The sequence below is a fragment of the Equus caballus genome, chromosome 7, assembly GCF_041296265.1.
Source record: "Equus caballus isolate H_3958 breed thoroughbred chromosome 7, TB-T2T, whole genome shotgun sequence".
NCBI classification, from domain to species: domain Eukaryota; kingdom Metazoa; phylum Chordata; class Mammalia; order Perissodactyla; family Equidae; genus Equus; species Equus caballus.
Window position 1 is genome coordinate 76630895 of NC_091690.1, and position 24830 is coordinate 76655724.

At 39.1% G+C, this 24830-nt stretch overlaps 2 protein-coding genes and 1 pseudogene across 2 annotated transcripts; all 3 read left to right on the top strand.

Moving 5' to 3' along the window:
- Nucleotides 1-541: 541 nt before the first annotated feature.
- Nucleotides 542-1495, top strand: OR51K5 (olfactory receptor family 51 subfamily K member 5). The gene has a single exon (XM_001504333.5). The coding sequence runs from the start codon at nucleotides 542-544 to the stop codon at nucleotides 1493-1495; it is 954 nt and encodes a 317-aa protein (XP_001504383.5).
- Nucleotides 1496-13079: 11584 nt separating this feature from the next.
- On the top strand, nucleotides 13080-14484 carry OR51Q1 (olfactory receptor family 51 subfamily Q member 1). Its single transcript, XM_001498990.6, has one exon. The coding sequence runs from the start codon at nucleotides 13176-13178 to the stop codon at nucleotides 14172-14174; it is 999 nt and encodes a 332-aa protein (XP_001499040.5). The 5' UTR covers nucleotides 13080-13175; the 3' UTR covers nucleotides 14175-14484.
- On the top strand, nucleotides 21288-22206 carry OR51Q11P (olfactory receptor family 51 subfamily Q member 11, pseudogene; annotated as a pseudogene).

Genomic DNA, 24830 nt, shown 5'->3' on the forward strand with positions numbered 1-24830 from the left:
GGCTCTAGGCTCTAATCACCTCTTAGCCTTGCTTTGGACTTCGATTATTCATATATCTATATTCACTCATCATGTATTTTTAGTTGTTTTTGTATAGTGTACTCTTTGCCTTATATCTATATATTTACCAATATCATCTCTGTTCACCTATTTCTGACATTAGTTCATATCTTATGCTGACATTGCCTATTCGTGCTTGTCTCCTCAGAGGCTTTCTAGAGTCAGGCATCTCCATACCAAGACAAGGCAGCCATTTTTTTCCTTAGCAGATCAAAGGTGAACTGCAATTTAGAGGGATAATTTTCTATTAGTCTTGAACTTTACTTTGATGGAGACTGTAACCTCCTTAATACTGGGAATTTCCTGATGGTGATCCTTTGTCAATTTTCAGGCAGGAGACCTCTGGCCATCTGAATCTATGAGCTTTGTTTTCTTCTCCCCCTTCCTCAGTGTCCAGGGATCTTTCTCCATTAAAATGACATTAACCTAGTTTGTTTCTAATTTTCAGGGGAGCACTGATTCCGTGGGATGAGGCTTCAACATGAAGCACTCTAATAGCTCTTTGGAATTCTTACCTACAATGTTCATTCTGGTTGGCATCCCAGACCTGGAGGCAGAGCACATCTGGATATCCATCCCTTTCTGTTTGATGTACATTATCATCTTCCTTGGGAATGGCACCATTCTTCATGTCATCAGAACAGATGCTGCCCTACACCAGCCCATGTACCTCTTTCTTGCCATGTTGGCACTGGCTGAGGTTGGTGTCTCTGCATCCACTCTGCCTACAGTGCTAGGCATCTTTCTTTTTGGCACCAATGAAATTAGTTTTGATGCATGCCTTCTTCAGATGTTCTCTATCCATTCTTTCTCCATTATGGAATCAGCAGTGTTGCTGGCCATGTCTGTGGACCGATTTGTGGCCATCTACAGCCCACTGCGCTATACAGCCATCCTAACCTTGCCCCGTATCCTTGGCACAGGAGTTATCATTGGATTGAAAAGCATTATGCTCATGGCCCCATTGCCCATGCTCCTAAGGCGCCTGCCCTTCTGTGGCCATAATGCCCTCTCCCATTCTTATTGCCTCCATCCCAACCTTATCCATCTACCTTGTGAGGACATTTCTATCAACAATATCTATGGACTTTTCATTGTTACCTCCACTTTTGGGCTGGATTCCCTACTCATTGTGATATCCTATGGGTGCATTCTCCACACTGTATTGCATATCGCCACTGGGCAGGGGCGAAAGAAGGCGCTCAACACATGTGGCTCACATATCTGTGCTGTGCTCACTTACTACGTGCCTATGATTGGCTTATCTCTGGTGCACCGCTTTGGACACCATGTGTCCCCTTTGTTGCATGCTATGATGGCCAGTGCATACCTTTTCTTTTCACCTCTTGTCAACCCTATTGTCTACAGCATTAAGACCAAGGAGATCCGTCATGGCATTGCCCGAATACTGTCAGAGAAAAGAACCAGAGTTTAGACAAAGGACAAAGTAGGAAGGGATATTTTTCTATAATCACAGGTGGTCCTAGCTTGCATGTAATGGAAATGATGTTATCTTAAAATTTGTTATTTAATAGGAAGTTCTCTGTAATTTGGCAGTGAACTGGAGTTGGGGTACAAGTGAGGATGGATTATGCATGACAACACTGTAAAGAATTCAAGTTATTTTAAAACATGTTGTGTGACATGAGGTTTTCCATTACTTTACATAGCTGGAGTCGAAATGCAGGAAGAATTGTTGATGAAAACATAGCACTTTCCATATGGAAAGGTAATCAGGAGTTGACAGGTGTCCTGAGAAATCTATTGAGCCTCCGTTCTAGGGGAAGTGGAAGTAAAATGAATTACCTTCTCCTGAGTTGTTGGTACCTCAATAGCAGGAGGACACACTAGCTAGCTCAAAGGAGGCTTCCAGTACCAGCTCTGATGTGGTATTCACTCAGCCTCCTCGAGGGCCCATGTTGGGAGTCCCAAAGATTACAAATATTGTTCATTTTGCAAAATTCTAAAGATCTCCCACCCAACATGCAGAAATTTTCAAAAAAGCAAGCATTTCCTTTGTGGACATTAATATTTTCTGTGTGATAATATTCCTTTGCAGACATTTAAAATAACGTAAAAATTTTGCATTTATAGTTCCAAGGAAAGGAACCAAGACTTTCAAAAAGCAAATGTATACTAGGTACTTTATATTTATTATTTCAATCACTTCCCACAACAGCTCTATGAGGTAGGATTAATGCAATCCTTATTATTTTTCAGATAAAAAACTGGTGCTCAGATATACTAAGCATCTTGCTCAAAACTATACATCCAAGAGCTAGCATTGGAATCCAATTGGGTCAAACTGCAGAGTCTAAGCTGTTAACTCCTAAACTATACTGTCAACTAGGCAAGAACTGCAGCTCCTTGCATTCTCTTAGTGGTCAATCAAGTAGCATTAACTGGGCACAATCAATGGGTCAAGCACAAATCTAGGCCCTGGAGATAAAGTGGTGACAAAAGAGACAAGGTCTCTTCTTTCAAGGAGCTTAAAAATAGTTTTTGTTCTACCTTTGTCTCTGCTTTACATTGTACTTCCTGGAGTGATGCTTAGAACCAATTTATTCTTTTTTTTAATAAAGATTGGCACCTGTGCTAACATCTGTTGCCAATCGTCTTTTATTTTTCCTTCTTCATCTTCTCCCTAAAGCCCCCAGTACAAAGTTGTATATTCTACATGTAGGTCCTTCTGGTTGTGTTATGTGGGATGCCACCTCAGCATGGCCTGTTGAGCAGTGCCATGTCCGCGCTCAGGATCCGAACTGGTAAGACCCTGGGACACTGAAGTGGAGCACACGAACTTAGCCACTCAGCCACGGGGCCAGCCCCAGAACCAATTTCAAACAAACCTTATAACACTCTCCTACATAAGTAAAGCTCTTGAATGTGATTTTTAAAAAATTTTAAATTGTTTGCTTGCATTGTGCTTTGTAGAGATGCCAAAGCAGCAAAAGATCTTTTGTAAAAGTTAATTCCATGACTCTACTTCCAGGTTTCCAGGTGCCCTATTAAGAACTAGGGATCTTAAGTTGTCTATAAGTATACCCTAGATTTATAGCCCAATGAGAGTTGAAAGAACTTTGCAGAAAACTTAGAAATATCAAGTGAAACCAAGTAGGTAAACCCACAGGAAGGGCCATCCCATAGATGACCAGGGGAATGAGACAGTGGTGATTCCTTGAGAGGAGAGGACAAGAAGGGATATCTTTAGAGTGTCTGCAGAAGGACATCCTATAGCTAGATAAATACAAGAAAAAATGATGGGACCAGGTTGTCAGGTGGCTTGAAATAAAATGAGAATCTTAGGTATCTACTTTCATTTTCTGTCTAAGATTGCATGGTAAATCTTGAGGCTTCCTAAATATGTTTACTCCTATACTTAAGGGCACCAAGACATTGAGATTATAAATGTACTGTTTGTCAGCTCATGGCTAATTTAATGGATACCTTTTAGCTCCATCCTAGAAAGGACTCCATACACGAGCCACCTTCTAGCTTCATTCTTTCCCATCTTTATCACTCTAATTTCATGAAGTCCAATCTCAGAGATAGACCCTAGATCAGACAAAATCCTAGAAAACCACACAGTGAAAAGAAGTCTCTGAGTGTCTATGAAATTGAATAATAAGCGGAATCCAATATGACTCTAAGGAAAACCATCAGGTTTGGCTCTTTTTCTGTCATTATATTTACTATCCTAACTTATAATTTAGACCTTTTGAAACTACCTTTTTTTTTCTGCTTTATCTCTCCAACCCCCCCCCCCCCCGCCCCGATACATTGTTGTATGTGTTAGTTGCAGGTCCTTCTAGTTGTGGCATGTGTGATGCTGCCTTAACGTGGCCTGACGAGCGGTGTCATGTCCACGCCCAGAATCCGAACCAACAAAACCCTGGGCCGCCGCAGCAGGGTGCATGAACTTAACCTCTCAGCCACAGGGCCGGACCTACCTTGATCTTTTATATCCTCAAAAGGACAAAATGATACATCATTATATTCAGATCCATCATTATACTAATAAAGTACATTATGATTTAAAACACGAGAAAAATGCATGAAATGTTATAGGCATTTCCATATTAATCACAGGAATATTATTTTGTTTCAGACCAGTCCTCCTACCAAGAAGAATTAGAAAAGTTAGAGAAATATTTTGTAAATGACTTCAGCGAGCATCCAATGCAATGAGGATGCAAAGGCCAAGACTCCAAAGACAAAGAAAGCATAGAGAAGTGAGCCTGATATTTGGTGCCATTTTTCCCCTTAAGCGATTTGTTACTTCAAAAGAAATAGCTGACAAATTGAGAAGAGCTTCTAGCATTCTCAAGGGGCTGGAGTATAGAGGGACAAAAACTGGACCGCAGGGATCCCCTTGGATGATGGGGACTGGTAAATACCTAGGTATTTATTTGGATTTCAGAAAACTTACACCTTGGAGTAAGGGAAAATTAGAAATACACTAGCCTAACATAGATTTTTAAAATCAACTCACTACCTAATTTTCCAACTCTGTCTGTAAGAATTAGGGGGATCAACCACCCCAGTTTTTCCAGACTTTCTTAGCTTTATCTCAGAAAATACTACACCCTGGGAGACCCCTCAGCCACAAATTAGCATGGTTGGTCACTCTAATCAGAAGTAAAATGAAATAATTTCTGCAGGAAAATATTAGCAAGGATCTTGAATCATCCTCATAATTTCTCATGACATTCGTTAAAATCTAACCAAGAATGCAAAATATAAGAATTGAACAAAACTCAAGAAAAAGAGGAAAAAGTATTAGATCCAAAGAAGACAGGGCTATTGGGTTTAGTATACACAGACATTGCAACAATTTAGAGGGCCAGCACGATGGCGCAGTGGTTAAGTTCACACGTTCCACTTCTCGGTGGTCCGGGGTTCGCTGATTCAGATCCTGGGTGCAGACATGGCACAGCTTGGCAAAAGCCATGCTGTAGTAGGTGTCCCACATATAAAGTAGAGGAAGATGAAAATGGATGTTAGCTCAGGGCCAGTCTTCCTCAACAAAAAGAGGAGGATTGGCAGTAGTTAGTTCAGAGCTAATCTTCCTCAAAAAAATAGGAATAATAATTTAGAGGGGCCGGTCCCATGGCATAGTGGTTAAGTTCAGTGCATTCTGCTTTGGCTACCCGGGTTAATGGATTCAGACCCTGGGCGTGGACCTACAACACTTGTCAGCCATGGGCTGGCAGCGACCCACATATAAAGTAGAGGAATATTGCACAGATGTTAGCTCAGGGCTAATCTTCCTCAGCAAAAAATAAATAAATAGTAATAATAATAATTTTAATTAATATAGCCAAAATTTACATCGCAAAGTATAGAATTTAAGCAACAAATTTGAAACTATTAAAAACAAAATGGAGATACTAAAAAATTACTGAAATTAAAGACTAAATGGGTGGGTTTAATCATATTAGGCACAATTGAAGAAAGAATCAAAGTATTTGAAAAATAACTTTGGTTATATCCAGACTATAGATAATTTTGTGTATCTAGAGAAGTGAAAGGATAAAGTATAATAAATAAATAGACAGATGGATAAATAAATAAGTAAATTAAAACATGAATAAAAATCTTAAAGACTATATGACATGAGCTGGAAAGGTCAAATATACATGTATCTGGAGATCCAGAAGGAGAGTTTCCTGGAGCAAAAAGCAATATTTGAATGTAATAACATAAATATTTTCCAAAACTGACATAAAGCATAAGCCAAATATTCAAGAAACACAATAGACTACAAGGAGGATCAATATAAAACAAAACAAAGCAAACTCCTAGGCACTTCAAAGTCATACAGCGGAAAAGGAAAAATTAAACAGAACATGTTAAAATTAGAGGAAAAAGGTTATTACCATCAATCCACTGATTTTTCAATAAAAAGAGTAATAGCTCTTTTTCTGATGTCCTAACAAAAAATAATGGAAAAAAAAAAGACAATGGAGTGATGTCACCAACTTCTGAAAGAAAATAAATGCCAGCAAGTGTTCGATACACAGAAATTATATCATTCAAAAATACAGACAAACAGAGAAAATACATCACTAAAGGTAATTTAAAGATCATTCATTCAATAGAGTATTGGGCTGCCAGAAGCAATAAAGAACAATACCGGGGCAAATACACATAAAGATCAACAGTATGAAAAAAATACAATGTTTTGTATTCTTAAATTACCTAAAGTAAAATACAGATCACTAAAAGGCTCCCACATAGCCACCTTCTCCCTGCATGCTCACATGGTGGAGAGAGAACTCTCATCTCTACTCCACTTTTCATAAGGACGGTAACCCCATAACAGGGGTCTCACCCTCATGACCTCATCTAAACCTAGTTACCTCCCGAAAGACCGACTTCCCAATACCATCACATTGGGAGTTAGGGCTTCAACATACGAATTTGGGGGGGATTGGAACATAGTAAATCTAAAATAAAGCAAGATATGAGAAAAGAGTATGACACATTTTAAAAAATAGTAAGATGGCAAATTTAAATGCATTCAAATCATTTAATTTATTAAAAATAAATGGATAATGCTCAAACTAAATGCCAAATATTGTGGGGCCAACCTGGTGGCACACCGGTTAAGTTTACATGCTCTGCTTTGGCAGCCCTGGGTTCAAGGGTTTGGATCCAGGCCGTGGACTTACACACTGCTCATCAAGCCATGCTATGGTGGTGTCCCAAATACAAAATAGAGGAAGATTGGCACAGATGTTTAGCTCAGGTCCAATCTTCCTCACCAAAAAAAAAAAAAGCGCCAAATATTGACATATAGAATGAAACATATAAGGCATATAAGGGCACAGAAACATTTTAAGTAAAGATGTTTAAACAGATATTCCATGTAGTCACCAACTAAAAGAAACCAGGAATAGCTATGCTAAAATCAGATAAAGTAAGCTTCGAAGCAAAAGCATTACTAGTGATAAAGAGGGACGTTACATAATAAAAATATGCAAGATGGATAAAAAATTTCTAAATTTTAAACACAGAACAAAATATATAGAGTAAAAGTTGTCAGAATCACAAAATAAGTAGATAAATGCATAGTCATAGTAGTAGATTTTATTGTACTTTTCATAGTAACTGACATAATAAGTAAGCCAAAAAACAAAAATAAAACGGATTTAAAAGATTTGAAAAACAGTATTTAAAACTTTGATCTAATTAACAATTAAAGAAGAAGAAATCAGCAACTACATACTACACATTCTTTTCAAGTGCATGTGGGACTCCTACAAAATTGATCACTGGTGTCTAGTAATGTTTTATTTCTTGATCTGCATTGGGACACAGGATCTATTCATTTTGAGATAATCATTCAGCTGTACAATTATAAAGTGGGTATTTTATCTATAAATATTATATCCCAATAAAATGTATATAAAAATGGAATCTGGCATTTTTAGAGTGTAATAATCATCTGTCTATGTGGGGAGGAGGGCGAATCTTTGTTTCTAACTTATCCTCACATTGATTTTCACGAAATCTCCAGTTTAGAGCCCTATACATCCAGGCTTCCTGAGTTCCAAATGCCTCAAGTTCATAAAAAGTTCTAAGTTAGTGGAATTGCAGGGCTTCCTGTTCACTGTTGCTCTGCAGTCAATCAGGTTCCATATCTCCTCGCTCTGCAAAGTCACTTACCACTCATCTGTATGCTTTCTTTATTCTCTTTTTTAAAACTTTCTCATCTGTTATTGTTTCTTCACCCATTATATGTCACTATGGGTTTGTACTTGCATTATTGTTAACACCTGAAGTTAATCCACGTGTTTAACTATTTTCTATATTTTGATATACATTCTTTAATTTTCTGTTTTCTAACATTTAAATGTGTTTATTATTTTCCCTATTTCTTTTAGAGTCGCAAACTGTACTTTTATTTTTATGTGTAAAGTTTAAACATGCATAGTTTATAAAGTCGAAAGTTACTCAAAATCTCTTTGATCTCCAAATAAGCGAAAAATTTATTATGCTTTAAGTTACCATTTGTCTCCTTCTTTTCCGTTTTTCATATCAATAATGATTAATTTTGTATCCACATTTTAACTTAAGTATTATTGACAATGTTAGGCATACATAGAGTCCAAATTTCATTAAATGTATATATTAGGGCCAGGGTTCTCTGGTTCGGGTCCCAGGTGTGGACATGGCACCACTTGGCAAGCCATGCTGTGGCAGGCATCCCACATATAAAGTGGAGCAAGATGGGCATGAATGTTAGCTCAGGGCCAGTCTTCCTCAGCAAAAAGTGGAGGATTGGCAGCAGATGTTAGCTCAGGGCTAATCTTCCTCAAAAAAAAAAAAAACAGAGGAAATCCCATTTTGACTTTCTGACTTTTGAGTCTATCAAGAGATCTGGGATAACTTCCCCCAAATCTTAAAGCTTTATCAAATCTGAGTTTGCAACTCTATGTTGCAACTCTGTTCCAACATAATAGTCCCTCCCAAAATCACGTAAGCTACTATAATAAGCAGAAGAGAACTAATGATCACTGAGAAAATGTCTGCCGGAATATGGGCTATATCTTTTCCACGTCACCTAACAAAATCTTCACATTTCCATGAGTCAGCTAGATCAATTATTGGTAAACGTTTAGCACTCAGTACATGTTAGCTGCTATTATGATTACCATCATTTTTCCTGATTCTGTCCCAGGGGGCCTCAGGTCTCAGAACGCAATCTTCATATTCCTATAAGACGCTTCTAGAGGTTTCTCCACACACCTCTTGTATTCAAGCATGGGATCTTCAGGAGCAGATAACCACACTCACCCACAGAGCAGAGAATAGAAGCCACAGAGAGGAGTGAAGGAACAAGAAAGCACAAAGGTGAGGCTGGAATGCTCCGTGGACAAGCAGTAATAAGAGGAGGGGATGTCTGAGGGCTGATAACAGGAGCTACTCCATGGAGACAAGGGCGGCAATGAAGTCAACCCATTTCAGAGACACGTTGACAGGAGACGGGACTGGGATGGGGGGGTGTTTCAGTAGGGAACATGAAATGAAGTAGTTCATTGGGAGAATTATCATTGTCCTCCAACTGAGTTCAAAAAGTAGCCCTGATGGCATTATTCTCTTTTATACCAAACTTGTGGTCATCAAAGTTGAAGAGTTTTCAGTGCATGTTAATAAGTGTTAATGGATCAACAAATCCTGCCCAGAGAATTGGCCTTTTCTGAGTGGTATCTCCTCTGTTCCTATTTTAACTTGCCCTCCTCTCTGTCTTGCAAATGGCTGAGCAAGTATCTTAGAAATAGGTGGGTTCAAGAGAGCATGAAAGCATCTGAATGAGGTACGAGCAGAAGCCAGAATGAACTAGGCAGGTGCTCAGGGATTAAATTGCCCTGAAGTAAGGGTTTGTGAGTTTAGAAGCCAATGTGAAGGTAAAGAAGGTAAAGAAATGTTCTCACTGTTTGCCAGTTACTGAGTCCATATCTTAACGCAAAAGGACAAGTCATAGAAGCAAAGAAGCAGGGCTGGAAGAAACCTAAAGATCTCCATAAACTACCCCCACACCTAATGCAGGAGTCTTCACCATCAGCACCTGGTAGAGAGTCCCTAGGAATTTTACCTGGAGAGATAGGGTTGCTTGAGAGAATAGAAATACCTGCCTTATAGCAGAGGAAAATGATTATCAAGTTTTTACTGATAATAAGCTTTGACTTTGTTTTTTGTTTGTTTGTTTTTTAACACGTACTCATTTGCTTTAGGTCTGTCCTGGGATCAAAACGGCCAAGCATAAGTCTTTAAATTCTCTATTCTGTGACACACTTTCGAATGATGCATCCAGCATGTCTTCGTTGTTGTCCACTCCCTCCACCCCACATATGCCCATAAACACTCATACGCTCATAGACACACACATTTATCATATATTTATGATAAATACATATTTATTGTATATTTATCGGTCATATATTTATCACCAGCTTCTCTTCAGCAAAATATGATTTCCCCCTAATTCTATCCTGTTTTGTGTCTTCCCACACACTCTCTCTCAACTAAAAGTGTGATGGTGTCTCTCCATGACTTAAAGTCTTTGATGGCCCTACTATCATCCTCTCAAGCCCTTACTCTGTTCTCACCATCTTTCTGACACAGTTCCCACCACCCCTGCAATGGGGGCCCCACTCAGAGCCTATAGAGGACTAGGGGACATCATTTCCTGCATATGTCAGATACTATCACCATTTGCTTTGTTTGGAATACTCTTATCTCCCATCTTAAAGCCCTCCTCACCCCCTTTCGAGTTTCTACTCTAACTACTAAGCACCTGATAAACCAATTCCTCTGTTAAGACTTCCCTGGCTTTTCAAAAATAAAAAATTGCTCCTTCATCGGTATCACATGTGCCTCATAATTTAAAGTGATAGACATCAAATATTCAATTGTTATGTGAGTTAAAATAAGCAAAGCTCTAAGAAGAGACCTGACACATACTGAGTTCTCTGTGAACACTGCTGCTGCTGTCACTGCTGCTGTCTCCTATGCTCTGCCATTCATAGCAATAAGCACAACACATGGATTACCTGTTGTATTCAACCACAGCACTATGAGACATTTGACTTGTAGAGACCATACTGAAGTTTAAAATACTGAAGCTTGAAAGACACTATTTGAAAGTCACACAGAAAGCCTGATGTCTTGGTTCTCAAGAATTTTCTCAGTATGGCATTATTTTACTCTTAGTAAATTTTTCTTTGCGATAATTTTTTTTTTTGAGTCTTAGCTTTGTTAGCTCATAACCATGATCCTGTAAAAATCAAATATATCTCCCTGTTAATATTTACATGAACCAAGCTAAAGGAAACTGGGGTATGGAAGCAAAGAGATGTAAAAATGTGTGCCTAATATCAAAAACAACAAAACAATGATATAGTGAGGCAAATTATGGTCAAGAGTGCTGAGATCAGGGCAAGAATGCAGTCAATGATTAAATATTGAACAGTATGGAGCTAGATGGTGTCATGAGGCCATCACATAGTTACTGTTTCCTGGAAACGTGAATAGGCCCTGCTACCTACACAGCGATTGGATGAGCACCTTTGTCTCTAGGAGTTTCTATCCTTTATGTTTCTACAAATGATTAGCATCCTCTTTAAAATATTTTAGAAGTTTTTAATACTTCAGACCTACTAATCAAGTCCATTAGGACTCAGTGTTAGGAAGTTGTAAAAACCTATGCTCAGGCCTCTTTTATTTTGGTTTGTAGTCTAAGTCCCAAAGAAACTTCAAATTTCTATTATTTACTATTGTATTGGTGACCTCTCATTGGTCTCCAGAATTTCTCTACAGTTTTGGCTGTATCATTACATTTCATTTCTACATGTTTGCTTATATTTCTTTTTCTTGATCATATTTGCTAGAGTTTCAAATTACATTGATTCTTTCAAAGAAATAATTTTTAAATGCGGTTTATCTTTTTTTATTTCTTTAATTAAAAAGCTTAGGGCTAGCCGGTGGTGTAGTGGTTAAGGGCATGCTCCACTTCAGCTACCCGGGGTTTGTGGGTTCGGATACTGGGCACGGACATACACACCACTCATCAAGCCATGCTGTGGTGGTGTCCCACGTCCACAATAGAGGAAGACTGGCACAGATGTTAGCTCAGAGACAATCTTCCTCAACAACAACAAAAATTATCTTTAATTCATCTTTTTTTCCTATTTCCTCTAGTTTTATTTTGTATTATTTTCTAAATTATTGAGTCTAATGATTTTCCAGGAATTCTTAGTTTGGCAACTATGGACACTTTCGGGGGAATATGGTTAGACAATATGAATTCCAGAAACTCATTAAAAGCTTTGTGTTTTTCCTGACAATAAGGTTCACAGCTTTCATTCTCAGAACACTCCAAAAATTGATAATCATTCATTTCAGTTATATTCCTTGTTTTAAAGAATGAAAGTCTGCATTCACCCATAGAGGGCAGTATAACACCACCTTTAGAATATAAGATCTACAGCCACAGTCTCCATTCCTTGAAACTAATTCACTGCTTAGACCATTTTAATTTGGCTTCTTCTATCATTCTACTGAAATGTCGTTCCAAAGGATTACAACTAACATTTACATCCCTAAGTTAAATAGATGCTTTCCAGTACTCGTTTTCCTGAGCATCTGAGCAGCCCTACACTATGGCGACGGCACCTTTTACCTTCCTGGCGTCTGTGACACTCATTTTTCTTATTTTCTACCCACTTCTCTGAGCAATCCACAGTCTTCTTGGCTTTTACTTCCACATCTACCCAGCTGCCAGATTTTAGGTTTTCTTATAGATCTATCCTCACTCTCCTTCCTTTCTCACCCTAAATTCTCACGTATGTTATCACATCAACTCGAGTTCTCAGCTACCATCAATACACCAAAGACTCCCACAACTCCTCACAGGCTTGTTCTCTGTCCTCTTCTGCCTCAGATCCATTTGCTTAGCTGGTGATTTTCCTGGATGGCTCCTGTGAACATCAAACTCAACATGCACAAACCGAACCTGTGATCTTTCCCCAGAATCTCCTCCTAGTAATGCTCCAGATAAAAGTGGTTGTCACTGTAATCCACATAGGTGCTCAAATAAGACACCTGGGCATCATCACAATTCTTCCTTCTCTCAATAATATTTCCATTCAATTGAATAGAAGCAAGTAGGGAGCAGAATCTTATTTTCCTGTGTGTCAAGTAGAATATGAACTAAAATATATCTCTGGATTTGGTTGTTAGAAAGTTATTTGAAATATTGATGAAAGAAGTTTCAGTTAGTAAATATATAGGTGCAAGTTATATGTATATGTGTGTGTGTGTATATATATATACATACATACACACATATATATACACATACAAGAACTGGTGGGAAATATATTACAAGGTTTGCAGGAAGCATAAAGTTAAATTTTAGTGTGCAGTAGTGGTCATGAAAGTTAAACTAATATGGTAATTTTAAATAGAAATTTATAGCAGAAGTGTCCAAATTTCTGTTTATTAGTGTTCTGGCTAGTGTATTGCTCAGTGGTGTTTGAAAAACAATCCCAGGCACATATTTGGACCACAGATTGAATAGATAATGACTCTATGGCAGCGGCACACTGATGGAATTCTTACTGTTGAACACGCAGATTCTGGTTTTGCATTCATCAAGCATGTCTGAGGTGACGAACACCACCCAGGACTCTTTCTACTTCATCCTCACGGGCATCCCTGGGTTGGAGGCCTCCCACATCTGGATCTCCATCCCCTTCTGTGGTCTCTACATCATTTCCATCATAGGCAACACCACCATTCTCTCTGCCATCTGCACAGAGCCCTCCCTCCACCAACCCATGTACCTATTTCTCTCCATGCTGGCCCTGACTGACCTGGGTCTCACCCTCACAACCATGCCCACAGTCATGCAGCTCCTCTGGTTCAGCATTCGGAAGATCAGCTTTGAGGCCTGTTTTGTCCAGTTCTTCTTCCTCCACGGATTCTCCTTCATGGAGTCTTCAGTCCTGCTGGCCATGTCCTTTGACCGCTATGTGGCCATTTGCCGCCCCCTTCATTATGCCACTATCCTCACCAATGAAGTCATTGGCAGAATCGCATCAGCCATGATTTGTCGCTGTGTTCTAGCTGTTCTTCCATCCCTTTTCCTACTCAAGCGCCTGCCCTTCTGTGACTCCCGCCTTCTTTCTCACTCCTACTGCCTCCACCAGGATATGATTCGCCTGGTCTGTGCTGACATCCGGATCAACAGCTGGTATGGATTTGCTCTAGTTTTGCTCATTATTGTGTTGGACCCTCTCCTCATTGTGCTGTCCTACACACTCATTCTGAAAAGTATCCTGGGCACAGCCACCTGGACTGAGCGGCTCCGAGCTCTCAATAACTGTCTGTCCCATGTTCTGGCTGTTCTGGTCCTCTATATTCCCATGGTTGGGGTGTCTATGACTCATCGATTTGCCAAGCATGCTTCTCCACTGGTCCATGTTATCATGGCCAATATCTACCTGTTGGCGCCTCCTGTGATGAACCCTATTATTTACAGTGTAAAGACTAAGCAGATCCGCCATGCAATCTTCCATCTCCTCTTCCTGAGGAAAGTGCACTAACTACTGGGATTTAATTTTACTGTAGTAATTTTATCTAATAACATGGAGTCAGGAGCAGGAACTACAGCCATCAAAACTGTAAGTAGCATAGATGGGGGAAGGAACGGGTGTTGTATAAGAAGCTTCCAATGTAAATTTAGAAAAATCATTATTCCTGGACTAGAATCGAAAGACCTAAAGTTCTTAAAACTCTACACTTCACTAGCCATATGACTTTGAGGAAAAGTATTTAAAATATAATTAAAAATATAATCCTTGTTCTGCTTTCTTCACAGTGGTGTTGTTATTAATCATATGGTAAACTATAAGATTCTGCTTTATAAACTCAAAATGTTCATTGTTGGATAAACATATTTATTGAAGCTGTAACATGTTCATGCTCTTACAAATAATTTCTATAGCAAATGTCAACTTTTAATTAAACACAGGGGGCTCATGTAATCTTAATCTGTAGTAACGAAAGAGAACCTTCATAAACTAGGATGTCAAACTGAAGAGAGAAAGACCATTGCTGGTATCCGTGCTACCTGGAAAAGAAATGAATGTCAAATGTCAGGAGTCAGAATGGAAGTAGCCTGAGAGTTTGAGAAACTGTTGAACCAATTTTCAATGCAGAGTTCACCTAAACTCAGTGGTGGAAGCAGCATTCAGAGAGATGGAAACTCCTGCCGAAAGAAGATGGCAGACATAGATAGGAGCTACAAGACAGACATCGCCGGAAGATATACGTAAAATGAGCTTGAATGTTAAACTGTGAATATTTAGAAACAACTAAGAATTATTGAAAATTAGACTTGCTTTCTAAACAGGTTCAAACTGTACTCCTATTTTGTTGGGTAACTGATTTTTCATCATGACTTGTTAATAAATGAGCTGAAAAAGTTGCTAAACTTTTTGCAGGCACAGCCTTTTCATTTACTGTGCACAGTAAAATGTGCACAATTATACCTCTGTAGCTGGTTTTAATAAATATTAAATAGAAAACACGTAAACTGCATTAGGGTTTCAGGGACACTTTTGATAAAAGAACATGAAGTTAAGAGGAGGGTGTACTCAATAAAACTGTGAAAAGTATCAATGACCGGCAAAGAATGAGGACTACGTAACTAAAGAAACACCACTGTTTAGAGTACAGATTGTTCTTAAATGTTATTTTCTTCCCTTCACTAATGCCATTTCCGTGAAATTTTTAATTGTTGTTCACATGAGTGTGTATATAAAAGGTCCGGGGGATGCCCACTCACTCACCTGGGAGATCAGCAGTATCTCTTCTGCTACACCTCCCACTTCTCAACTCTCAGACCCTGTAAACAAGATCCTGTACATTGTTCTCAGCAAAAGAAACAATTCAGGAGAAAACAGAAGTCAGTCTCAGAAATGCATATGGGTTAATAATCCTTCTGGGAAAATTTTACTCTTTTAACAGTCCCAACTTCAGCACCATATTCAAGGGGGATGCCAGGACGTTAAATCTGGTCTTAGAGTGCAACTCATTGAGGATGGGCTCCACGTGATTGCCCAAGGTCTGCTGATCCATCTTCTCCCAAGTTGTGAGATCAAAGGCAATTGCTCACCCTTAATTATTTATTTTCAAAACTAAGTTATTAGCAAATATGTCTTTTCCTTACTACATAATTTGATTTGTGGATCAAAGAACATAAACATACATTACAATAACAAGAATCTGCTGCTGAGTACAATCTGCTGTCATCACCTAAATAAAACCTTCCAAAATATATGTAATTCTTACATATTTCTCATGGTTATGACTTTCCCTTTTTCCAAAAGGATATAATCAGAATAGGCTTGAATAAAACCAACCCTCAAACAACATAGTATCTGTCTTTGCCCCTCCTTGTTTTTTAATACTGCTAATACTATTATTATCACTATCATTGTTATTATTATTATCAATGAGAGAGGAAAGCAACCACTGCTAACTGAGGTGCTCCAAGTTACAGAATTAAGTTATGGCAATAGCCCCAGGCAAATGAAATATTATATAAATTGTGAAAATTAGGAGTTTTAGGCTCAGAGAGGAAGTGAACTTCCCATCGTTACACGGCTATCAAGTGGCACAATTTTCAGGAATGTGCCTGGCCCTTTGTCTTCTCCCTCTATCTCCTTTCTCTCTCGGCAGCCTCATTGATTCTCATAGCATCAATACCCTTATGTATATATATAACTCCCAAATCCGTATCCATAGCTTCACATTGTCTCGATCTCTAGAATTATATACCCAATTTTGATATCTGTTAAGATGGTGTACCACCATCTCAAACTCAGTCTGTCTAAAACTATACTAATTACCTACTACCCTCAGTATTAGTCACACCCTCTCACCACCACACCCCCCCCCCCAACTCCCCACCACACACACACACAAAATACACACATTTACTTTCTGGTAGTATTCCATACCTCAGTAAGTGCAACTTCCCACATACCCCAAAATTAGAAACCTGGAAACTTGTCTATCAGTGTATCCGCAGAGACAAGCATAGATCATGGCTTATACTAAATGTCTGACTAATATGTGCTGCTAAATTAATAAACTCTTTTTTGTTTGAGGAAGATTAGCCCTGAGCTAACATCTGTTGCCAATCCTCCTCTTTTTTTTTTTTTTTTTTTTTTTTTGCTGAGGAAAACTGGTCCTGAGCTAACATCCATGCCCACCTTCCTCTACTTTAAATGTGGGACACCTGCCACAGCGTGGCTTGACAAGCAGTGCTAGGTCCGTACCTGGGATGCGAACTGGCAAACACTGGGCCACCAAAGCAGAACATGTGAATTTAACCTCTGTACCACTGTGCCGGCCCCCAAATTAATAAACTATTGACTCTACTTTTCTCAGTCAACACAGTTTCCCATTCAAAGAGTTGAACAGGTCTTGTTTATTCTGTCTCCTTAATCATTTTCAATATCTTTTATTTTTCTCCATTTTTATTACTTCTAATCTTATCCAAATGACCATCATCTGTTGCCTGAAATATTTCAGTGTCTTAACCAGTAGTCCTGCATTCAGTCTTGTCACGTCTCCAGTATACTCTTCAAGCCGCAGCAATCTTAAAAGTAAAACTACAAAGGGGAGGGATGACTAGGCAGAGCAGAGGAGATTTTCAGGTCAGTGAAAATTCTGTATGAAATTATAACGATGGACATATGTCATTACACATTTGTCCAAACCCATAGAATGTTCAACATCAAGAGTGAAAGCTAATGTGAACTATGGGCTCTGGGTGATTGTGATGTGTTGAAGTAGGTTCATCCTTGGTAAAAATGTACCATTCTGGCGAGTGCTGATGGTGGAGGCTATGCATGTGCAGAAGCAGAGAAAATATGGGAAATCTCTGTATCTCCTTCTCAATTTTGTTATATGTCTAAAACTGCTTTTGAAAAACAAAGTCTTGGGGCCCACATGGTGGTGCAGCAGTTAAGTGGCACATTCTGCTTTGGTGGCCTGGGGGTCACTGGTTCGGATCCGGGGTGCACACATAGCCCCGCTTGGCATGCCATGATGTGGTAGGCATCCCACGTATAAAGTAGAGGAAGATGGGCACGGCTGTTAGCTCCGGGCCAGTCTTCCTCAGTGAAAAGAGGAGGATTGGCAGCAGTTAGCTCAGGGCTAATCTTCCTCAAAAACAAAAACAAAAGAAACACAAAATCTTTAAAAAACGGAGAGGCACAAGGAAACTTTTGGAGATGATAGAAGGTTGTGGTGATGTCATGGATGTACACGTATGTCCAAACATCAAATTATATAGGTTAAATATGTGCAAGTATTTGTATTTCAATTACACCTCAATAAAGCTGTAAAAAAATTAGTACAATAATTAATTTATTTAGGACAATAAATAAAAAATAAAACAAACCAAACTTATTCAATTATAGTTGTGTTCCTGGTAGTTTTCACCTTTGAAAGTGTTGCCTGACTTCTGAGCTGGATGATGTAGCCTGTATGAGAGCAATACTCCAGCTGAGAACAACCAGAAAAAGCATTTTTAAAAATAATTGCGAGAGTATTTTTGCAAAGGCATCAGCAAAATGTGAAACAGTGGCAACATTATAGAGAGTGGAAAGGATTAGAGAAGTGAGCTGACTTCTAGAGACATCTTTCCCTGGAGGTATGTGTCAGTTCTCTGCAAGGGGAAAACGGTGATCATTTGGTGTTTTTCCAGACACAGAGAAACTCCTGGGAAAAGGAGAAAGCAAGCAGGACAAAAGGTGATCCACATGTTGGAGTTAACAGAACAGAGAAGGACTTTAAAACAACCAGAGTTAATCTGATTAGAATTTTCAAGAAATAGAGGAAAAGATGGAGTAAGTTGATGAAATATATAATGGAGAAATTCACCAAAGAATTGGAGTCTATATGAAAATAGTCAAATGGAAATTCTAGAGCTGAAAAGACAATACCTAAAATAAAGAAATTAATAAGTGCATTTAACAGAAACTTAAATGCAGCAGAAGGCTGATCAGTGAACTGGGAAACAAGTCAATAGAAATAGTCAAACTGAAACACAGAAAAGTAATTGAAACTATAAAATATATGTGGGACATAAAGACATATAAATTATAATCTCTGGAAAACAAATGTGGTTGTGTAATGTTTATTATTTCAATGATCATGATATGTATAGAATATACATGTATATTTTTACATATATATACATAGACACACATTTTAATATTTTTATCACTTGGTCTCTTTCTACTTTTATGTTATTGCAAATAAGGCTAAGTAACTATTTTTAGCATAAAGTTTTATTCACATTTAAAATGATTTCTTTATCATTCTGTTCCAGAAGTGAATTCTATGACTCAAAGCATGTGAATGATTTAAAATAGTGACTATGGTCAAATTGTTTTCCAGTAATCATTGCACGTTTCACTTCCTTCAGCAAAATACGAATGTTTCTCCATTGTGAAGCCTTTATCTGCAACACATGTTGTCATGAAAAGGCCTCTGCTATTTTGAAAGGTTAACAACACTGCTTATGTGATTTAACTGTTTTTACTGAATTCTTACTTAAGGTGGTATTGTAATATATATTGTATTGTAAAACATATTTTAATACACCTGTTTATAGTTGTATTTCTCCTTTGGTTGTAAACATTGTTATAGTCTTTCCTATTAATCTATTGTGAGATTAGTATTGATAAATATTGATACATTTACTTTTTTATATTTAAGATATCAATTACTTCTATGGCACATTTTTATAGAAGTTTTTGGAAGTTTATTTTAAATTTCATCGTTCTCATATAGAGAAAAAATTAATTTTTTGTGTTCACATGCGCTCATCTTTCCCCTTGTGATGTTTTTGCATTACTGCTAAGACAGTCCTCCACAATGAGAAATTTAAAAGCATATATTGCTTTCTCTATTTTTTGTTAGTGATTTCCATCTAATTTATCCACTTGGAATTTAGTTGTGTGTGAATCATGGAGCCAATCACCAAATAACTGACTAATAATTGAAAATTTTTCCTTTCTACTTTAGTTTTGATATGGCTTTCATCATTTACTTATTTTATACTTGTATTGGAAAAGTTTCTCTCATTATTTCCGGAGGTTCACTGTAAGGTGAGTACTCCTTGAAACTGGTGTACAACATTCCTTTACCTGCAGCTCTCCTATCCCTTCTAACTCTGCCCCAGTGTCAGACTGCTTTCAGAGGAGAGTTTCTCAGAAAGAAGTTTCTGAGAGTATACATTCCAAGCATAAGTACGTGGTTCAAATCATGCGCAACAAGCTGTCAGAACAGGAATTCAATACAGTTTCCTGACTTGTTGCTCTATGAGGATACCAGGGGCAGCAAAGGGTGTCACCAAAAGAACTGATTTCCACTGGCTTCCCCGTGGGACCTCAGGTCTCAGGATGCCTCTTCAAGTAATCCTGAAGGGCCCTGCCACACCTCCCCACCTTGCAGCCAAGAGATTTGCAAGAGTTTATAACATATTTACCCCATGAGCCAAACAGAAAAAGCAGAGGCTGCAGATAGTGAAGAGAGCATCATCAGATAGGAGAAACTACACATAAGACTCTTCTGTGAATGTTCAGGGAAAAGAAGTAGGGGTGATGACTATTGTTAGAAGATGAAAGAATTAATACTGATAATCCACTTAGAGCAGTGCCTACACATAGGCAGCGATCGATAAATGTGGTTGTCCTCACCTGGCTCTACTCTCACTCCTCTCCTATGCACCCAGCCCTTTGCTTCCAGTTATATTTTGATGTTGCACAAATGAAATCTATGGTGTCAGATGGCATCAGCTAATGAGAATAAGAAGACAATTAGAAATAAGGACTGAACACAAGGAATAATGACCTTAGTGTATGATGAATTTAATAAGAGATAGAGAAAGAGACAGTGATGAATTTAGAACAAGGGAAACAGGTGAAAATACTGTTATAATAGTCAAAGGAAATTTCAAAAGGAGAAACTGCATAAAAGATGGTGAGGACTAGATATTAGTTATCACATTTGCAGTTAGAGCTTCATTGTAAGTCTTTGTGAGAATAGTACCAGTAATGTGGTTTGGATGAAAGGCAGATTCCAGGGCACTAAGAACTGAATGGGTGTGGGGAGATAGAAGCATAAAATAATTAAAATGAGTTGCTTGTGAGTTAATGTGTATAGAGTTATCAAGAGAATATGAGTTGTATGGAAGCAATCTCCGCGGAAAAAGGCTAAAGAAGAGCAACCATCGTATTCTCTTTTTTTTAAGATTTTTTTTTTTTAGATTTTTTGAGATTTTCTTCCCTCAAAGACCCCCAGTACATAGTTGTATATTTTTAGTTGTGGGTCTTCTAGTTGTGGCATGTGGGACACCGCCTCATCATGGCCCGATGAGCAGGCTAGGTCTGTGACCAGGATCCCAACTGGTGAAACCCTGGGCTGTGGAAGCAGAGCACATGAACTTAATCACTTGGCCACGGGGCAGGCCCAACAACCATCATATTCTTGAATCATTCCTTTGTTCCACTCAACAACTCTGAACTGTTATTTGGATAGAATTTGGATCAAATGAGATCAAGACAAGGATTATTTCAAATGTTTCTGGTTCTCTCTGAGCAAAGCCCCTGATCATGAAGCTACATTCATTGTTCATGTCCGAGCTGACTAACACCACCCAGGACCACTTCTACTTCATCCTCACGGGCATCCCTGCTTTTGAAGCCTCCCACAGCTGGACCTCCATCCCCTTCTACTGTTTCTACACAATCTCCGTCACAGGAACTACCACCATTCTCACAGTCATCTGCACAGAGCCATCCCTCCACTAGTCCATGTACCTATTTCTTTCCATGCTGGCCCTGACTGACCTGGGTCTCAACCTCACCACTCTACCCATAGTCCTGCAGGTCCTCTGGTTCAATGCTGGGGAATCAGCTTTGAAGCTTGATTTTCACAGGTATTTTTTACTCATACATTCACCTTTATGGAATCTTCTGTGTTGTTGGCCGTGTCCTCTGACCACTATGTGGCCGTCTGCTCCCCATCCCTTATGTCCCCATCCTCACCAATGAAGTCATTGGCAGGATTGGGTTTGACATCATTTGCTGCTGTGGTCTAGCTGTTCCTCCATCCCTTTTCCTACTCAAGTGCCTGCCTTTCTGCTGCTCCCACCTTCTCTCTCACTCCTACTGCCTCCACCAGAATATGATTCACCTGATGTGTGCTGATATCTGAGTCAACAGCTGGTATGGATTTGCTCTGGTTTTGCTCATTATTGTGATGCACCATCTGCTCGTTGTGCTGTTCTATGCAATGATTCTGAGACATGCCCTGGGACTAGCTTCTGTGGTTGGGAGACTCCACTCCTTCAATAATTGCCTGTCTCACATTCAGTCTGTTCTGGTTCTCTATGTTCCCATGGTTGGGGTATCTATGACTCTTCCATTTGCCAGGTATGCCTCTCCACATTATCATGGCCAATATCTACCTGTTGGCAACTCCTGTGATGAACTCATCATTTACAGTGTAAGGACTAAGCAGATCCACCAGGGAATTATCCACCTTCTTTCCCAAAGAAACATGCATTTAAGATGAAAGAAAAGATGTGTTAAATTACTCAGGAGGTAGAGTCATAGGCTTATGGGAAGACTATAGTCAGAATTGGGAAATGGAAACTGTAAAATCAAACCCCATTATATTTTTAAGGGAGTATGACATGGTCTTGGCTTTTAGCAAATTTTTGTCTGGGCGGTGCTAGTAGCAAATATTCTATCCAAAAGAGCTGTAGATTGGAGTTGATTAAATTCTAGCACATTTGCCAGCCAGTGGCATGAACTTCATTGAGTAAAGGTCTGTTTAAGTTTTGTCTTCCTTTCTGGATACTCTTCTCTCCCACGGGCTTGGTTAAAGAAGTTTGAAGGAAACCCTTGGTTCTTGTTGCCAGCACCCATTCTCTTAGGCAGCTCCACTTAGGCATTCAGGTGAACTCTAGCTCCATTACCCTGGCTCACCCTACTGGGTAGATGTGCTCTGACTTTCTCTTGAAAAGCAGTAGTAAATCTCTAAGGGAGGATGGATACAGATCAAGTTCCTCGGCTATTCAGGCTTACCTAATCACCCAGCTTGATTTCGGCAGACCAAAGGAATATGTGCAAAGAGTCTAAAGATTGGAGTGGGATGGTTAGATTCTCCATGGCCATAATAAGGCTCCTGCCCTGCTAAAAGTCCTTAGTACTTAGAATTAAGACTTCAAGTAAGTCTATAGATAATATTTGTGGGAATAAGAATTCTTGCTTCTTAACACAACAGACTGGGATTTTTTAAAAACTTAATGTCCCTAATGTGGTTCAAATTTTTATGGGCAGGTTCCCTTTTGCATCATAGACGTTGAACTAGAAAAGCTTCCATAGAAAGGATATGGCCTTAATGATCGTAAATATTATTTTTTGGAAACCAGGGACTTCTCTCAGAAATATCACTTTGATGGGAAGCCATAATTTTGGTCACAGCTTCTGATTACTGAACTCATAGTGCTGATGGCCATTATTAGAAGCAGCTTAGATTTGAATCAAAATAGGCTGGTTTCCACTGCAAGCCTAGTGGAAGGGAGAATTAGGAAGTGAAAGGCAGAAAGTAAGCAGGGAAAAGATGTCTTTCTCCTCCACTATTCTTTTCCTTACTTATTTTCCCATTTCTTTACCAGCCTAGAAGTTAGCATGCTTCTCCAGAGAAACAAGGATCAGTTGGTGTAGGAAAATAAATTGAAGAATGGCAGGCAAGCACAGTTTCAGAGTGGGGAAATTAGGACCAGGCCTTCCAAATGTTAAGAAAGTCAAGGAAATGGGAGGAATATGGATCAAAGGAGACTTTTCTTTCAATAGAGGGTATGGGCTTGAGAATCTCCCAAAACATCATGAAGGGAAAATATCTTGGGATTATTCCAGGTTTTTGTTTGTTTGTTTTTGAGGAAGATTAGCCTGAGCTAACTGCTTCTAATCTTCCTCTTTTTTCTGAGGAAGCCTGGGCCTGAGCTAACATCCATGCCCATCTTACTCTACTTTATATGTGGGACACCTACCACAGCATGGCGTGCCAAGTGGTGCCATGTCTGCACCGGGGATCCGAACCCGCGAACCTGGGGCTGCCAAAGCAGAACGTGCGCACTCAACTGCTGTGCCACCAGGCCGGCCCCTATTCCAGTTTTTGAGGTGAGCACATGATATCACTAAGAATCTCTTATGTTGTTACCAATTCTGTCACTTGTTGACCAGCTTATTAAATTCTCTGATAATAAAATCCATCTCATAAGGCTTTTGAGAGTTTTAAATGAAACACAGCATGTAACAGACATAGTCTTGCATTACTCCTGGGCTTAATAGATGCTCAGTTTGTGTGAATTTTTTCCTCCTTCTTCCTTCCAAAAAGTTACACTGCAGATTATGAATGGGATTATCTGTGGCGACACCTATTTTTTCAACCTTTGTGGGAACACAAATTAGGGTGGCTAAATGGTAATTGTCCACATGGACAGATGTTCTCACTGACCCTCTAAAGACTTCCCTGGATTGGGGAGGGAGTACTGAGAGTAAAGGTGACAGATAAAGATTAGCTTCAGGACAATAAGATCTACCAGTGTCATGGGCTGAATTGTGTCCCTCGCAAATTCGTATGTTGGAGTCCTAACTCCCGGTGTTTTAGTATTTGCATGGGCCCAATCCAATACTATTGATGTACTTATGAGCAAAGGAGATTACAATGCAGATATGCACAAGCAGAAAGGGAAGACCACAATACAACACAGGGAGAAGACAGCCATCTATAAGCCAGGGGAGAGAGGCCTCAAAGAAATCAGCATTTGGAGAAATTGTGGGAGGCCTAGAGAATTGTGAGAAAATAAATTTCTGTTGTTTAAGGCACCCAGGCCATGGTACTTTGGTACAGCAGTCTTAACAAATTAATACAACCAAGAAGCCATGGCCTGTATTTCTGTAACTGTAAAATTAAGGTCAGCTGTAGGAGAAGAAAGCAGAAATATTTGTTATGAAGGGACTAGAGTTTAGAAACACAAAGAGGGATTCTTGGACAAAGAAGTTGTTCAATGACCAATGGATGGTCTGACCTGGTTACAAAATGTAGGCTAAGCAACTAAAGACAAGGTACGCTTTGATGCAAGGCTGACAGGCTGGCATCAGTCA

Excerpts from the sequence above, each read along its gene's own strand:
- OR51K5 (XM_001504333.5), top strand. The coding sequence starts at position 542 with ATGAAGCACTCTAATAGCTCTTTGGAATTCTTACCTACAATGTTCATT.
- OR51Q1 (XM_001498990.6), top strand. The coding sequence starts at position 13,176 with ATGGAATTCTTACTGTTGAACACGCAGATTCTGGTTTTGCATTCATCA.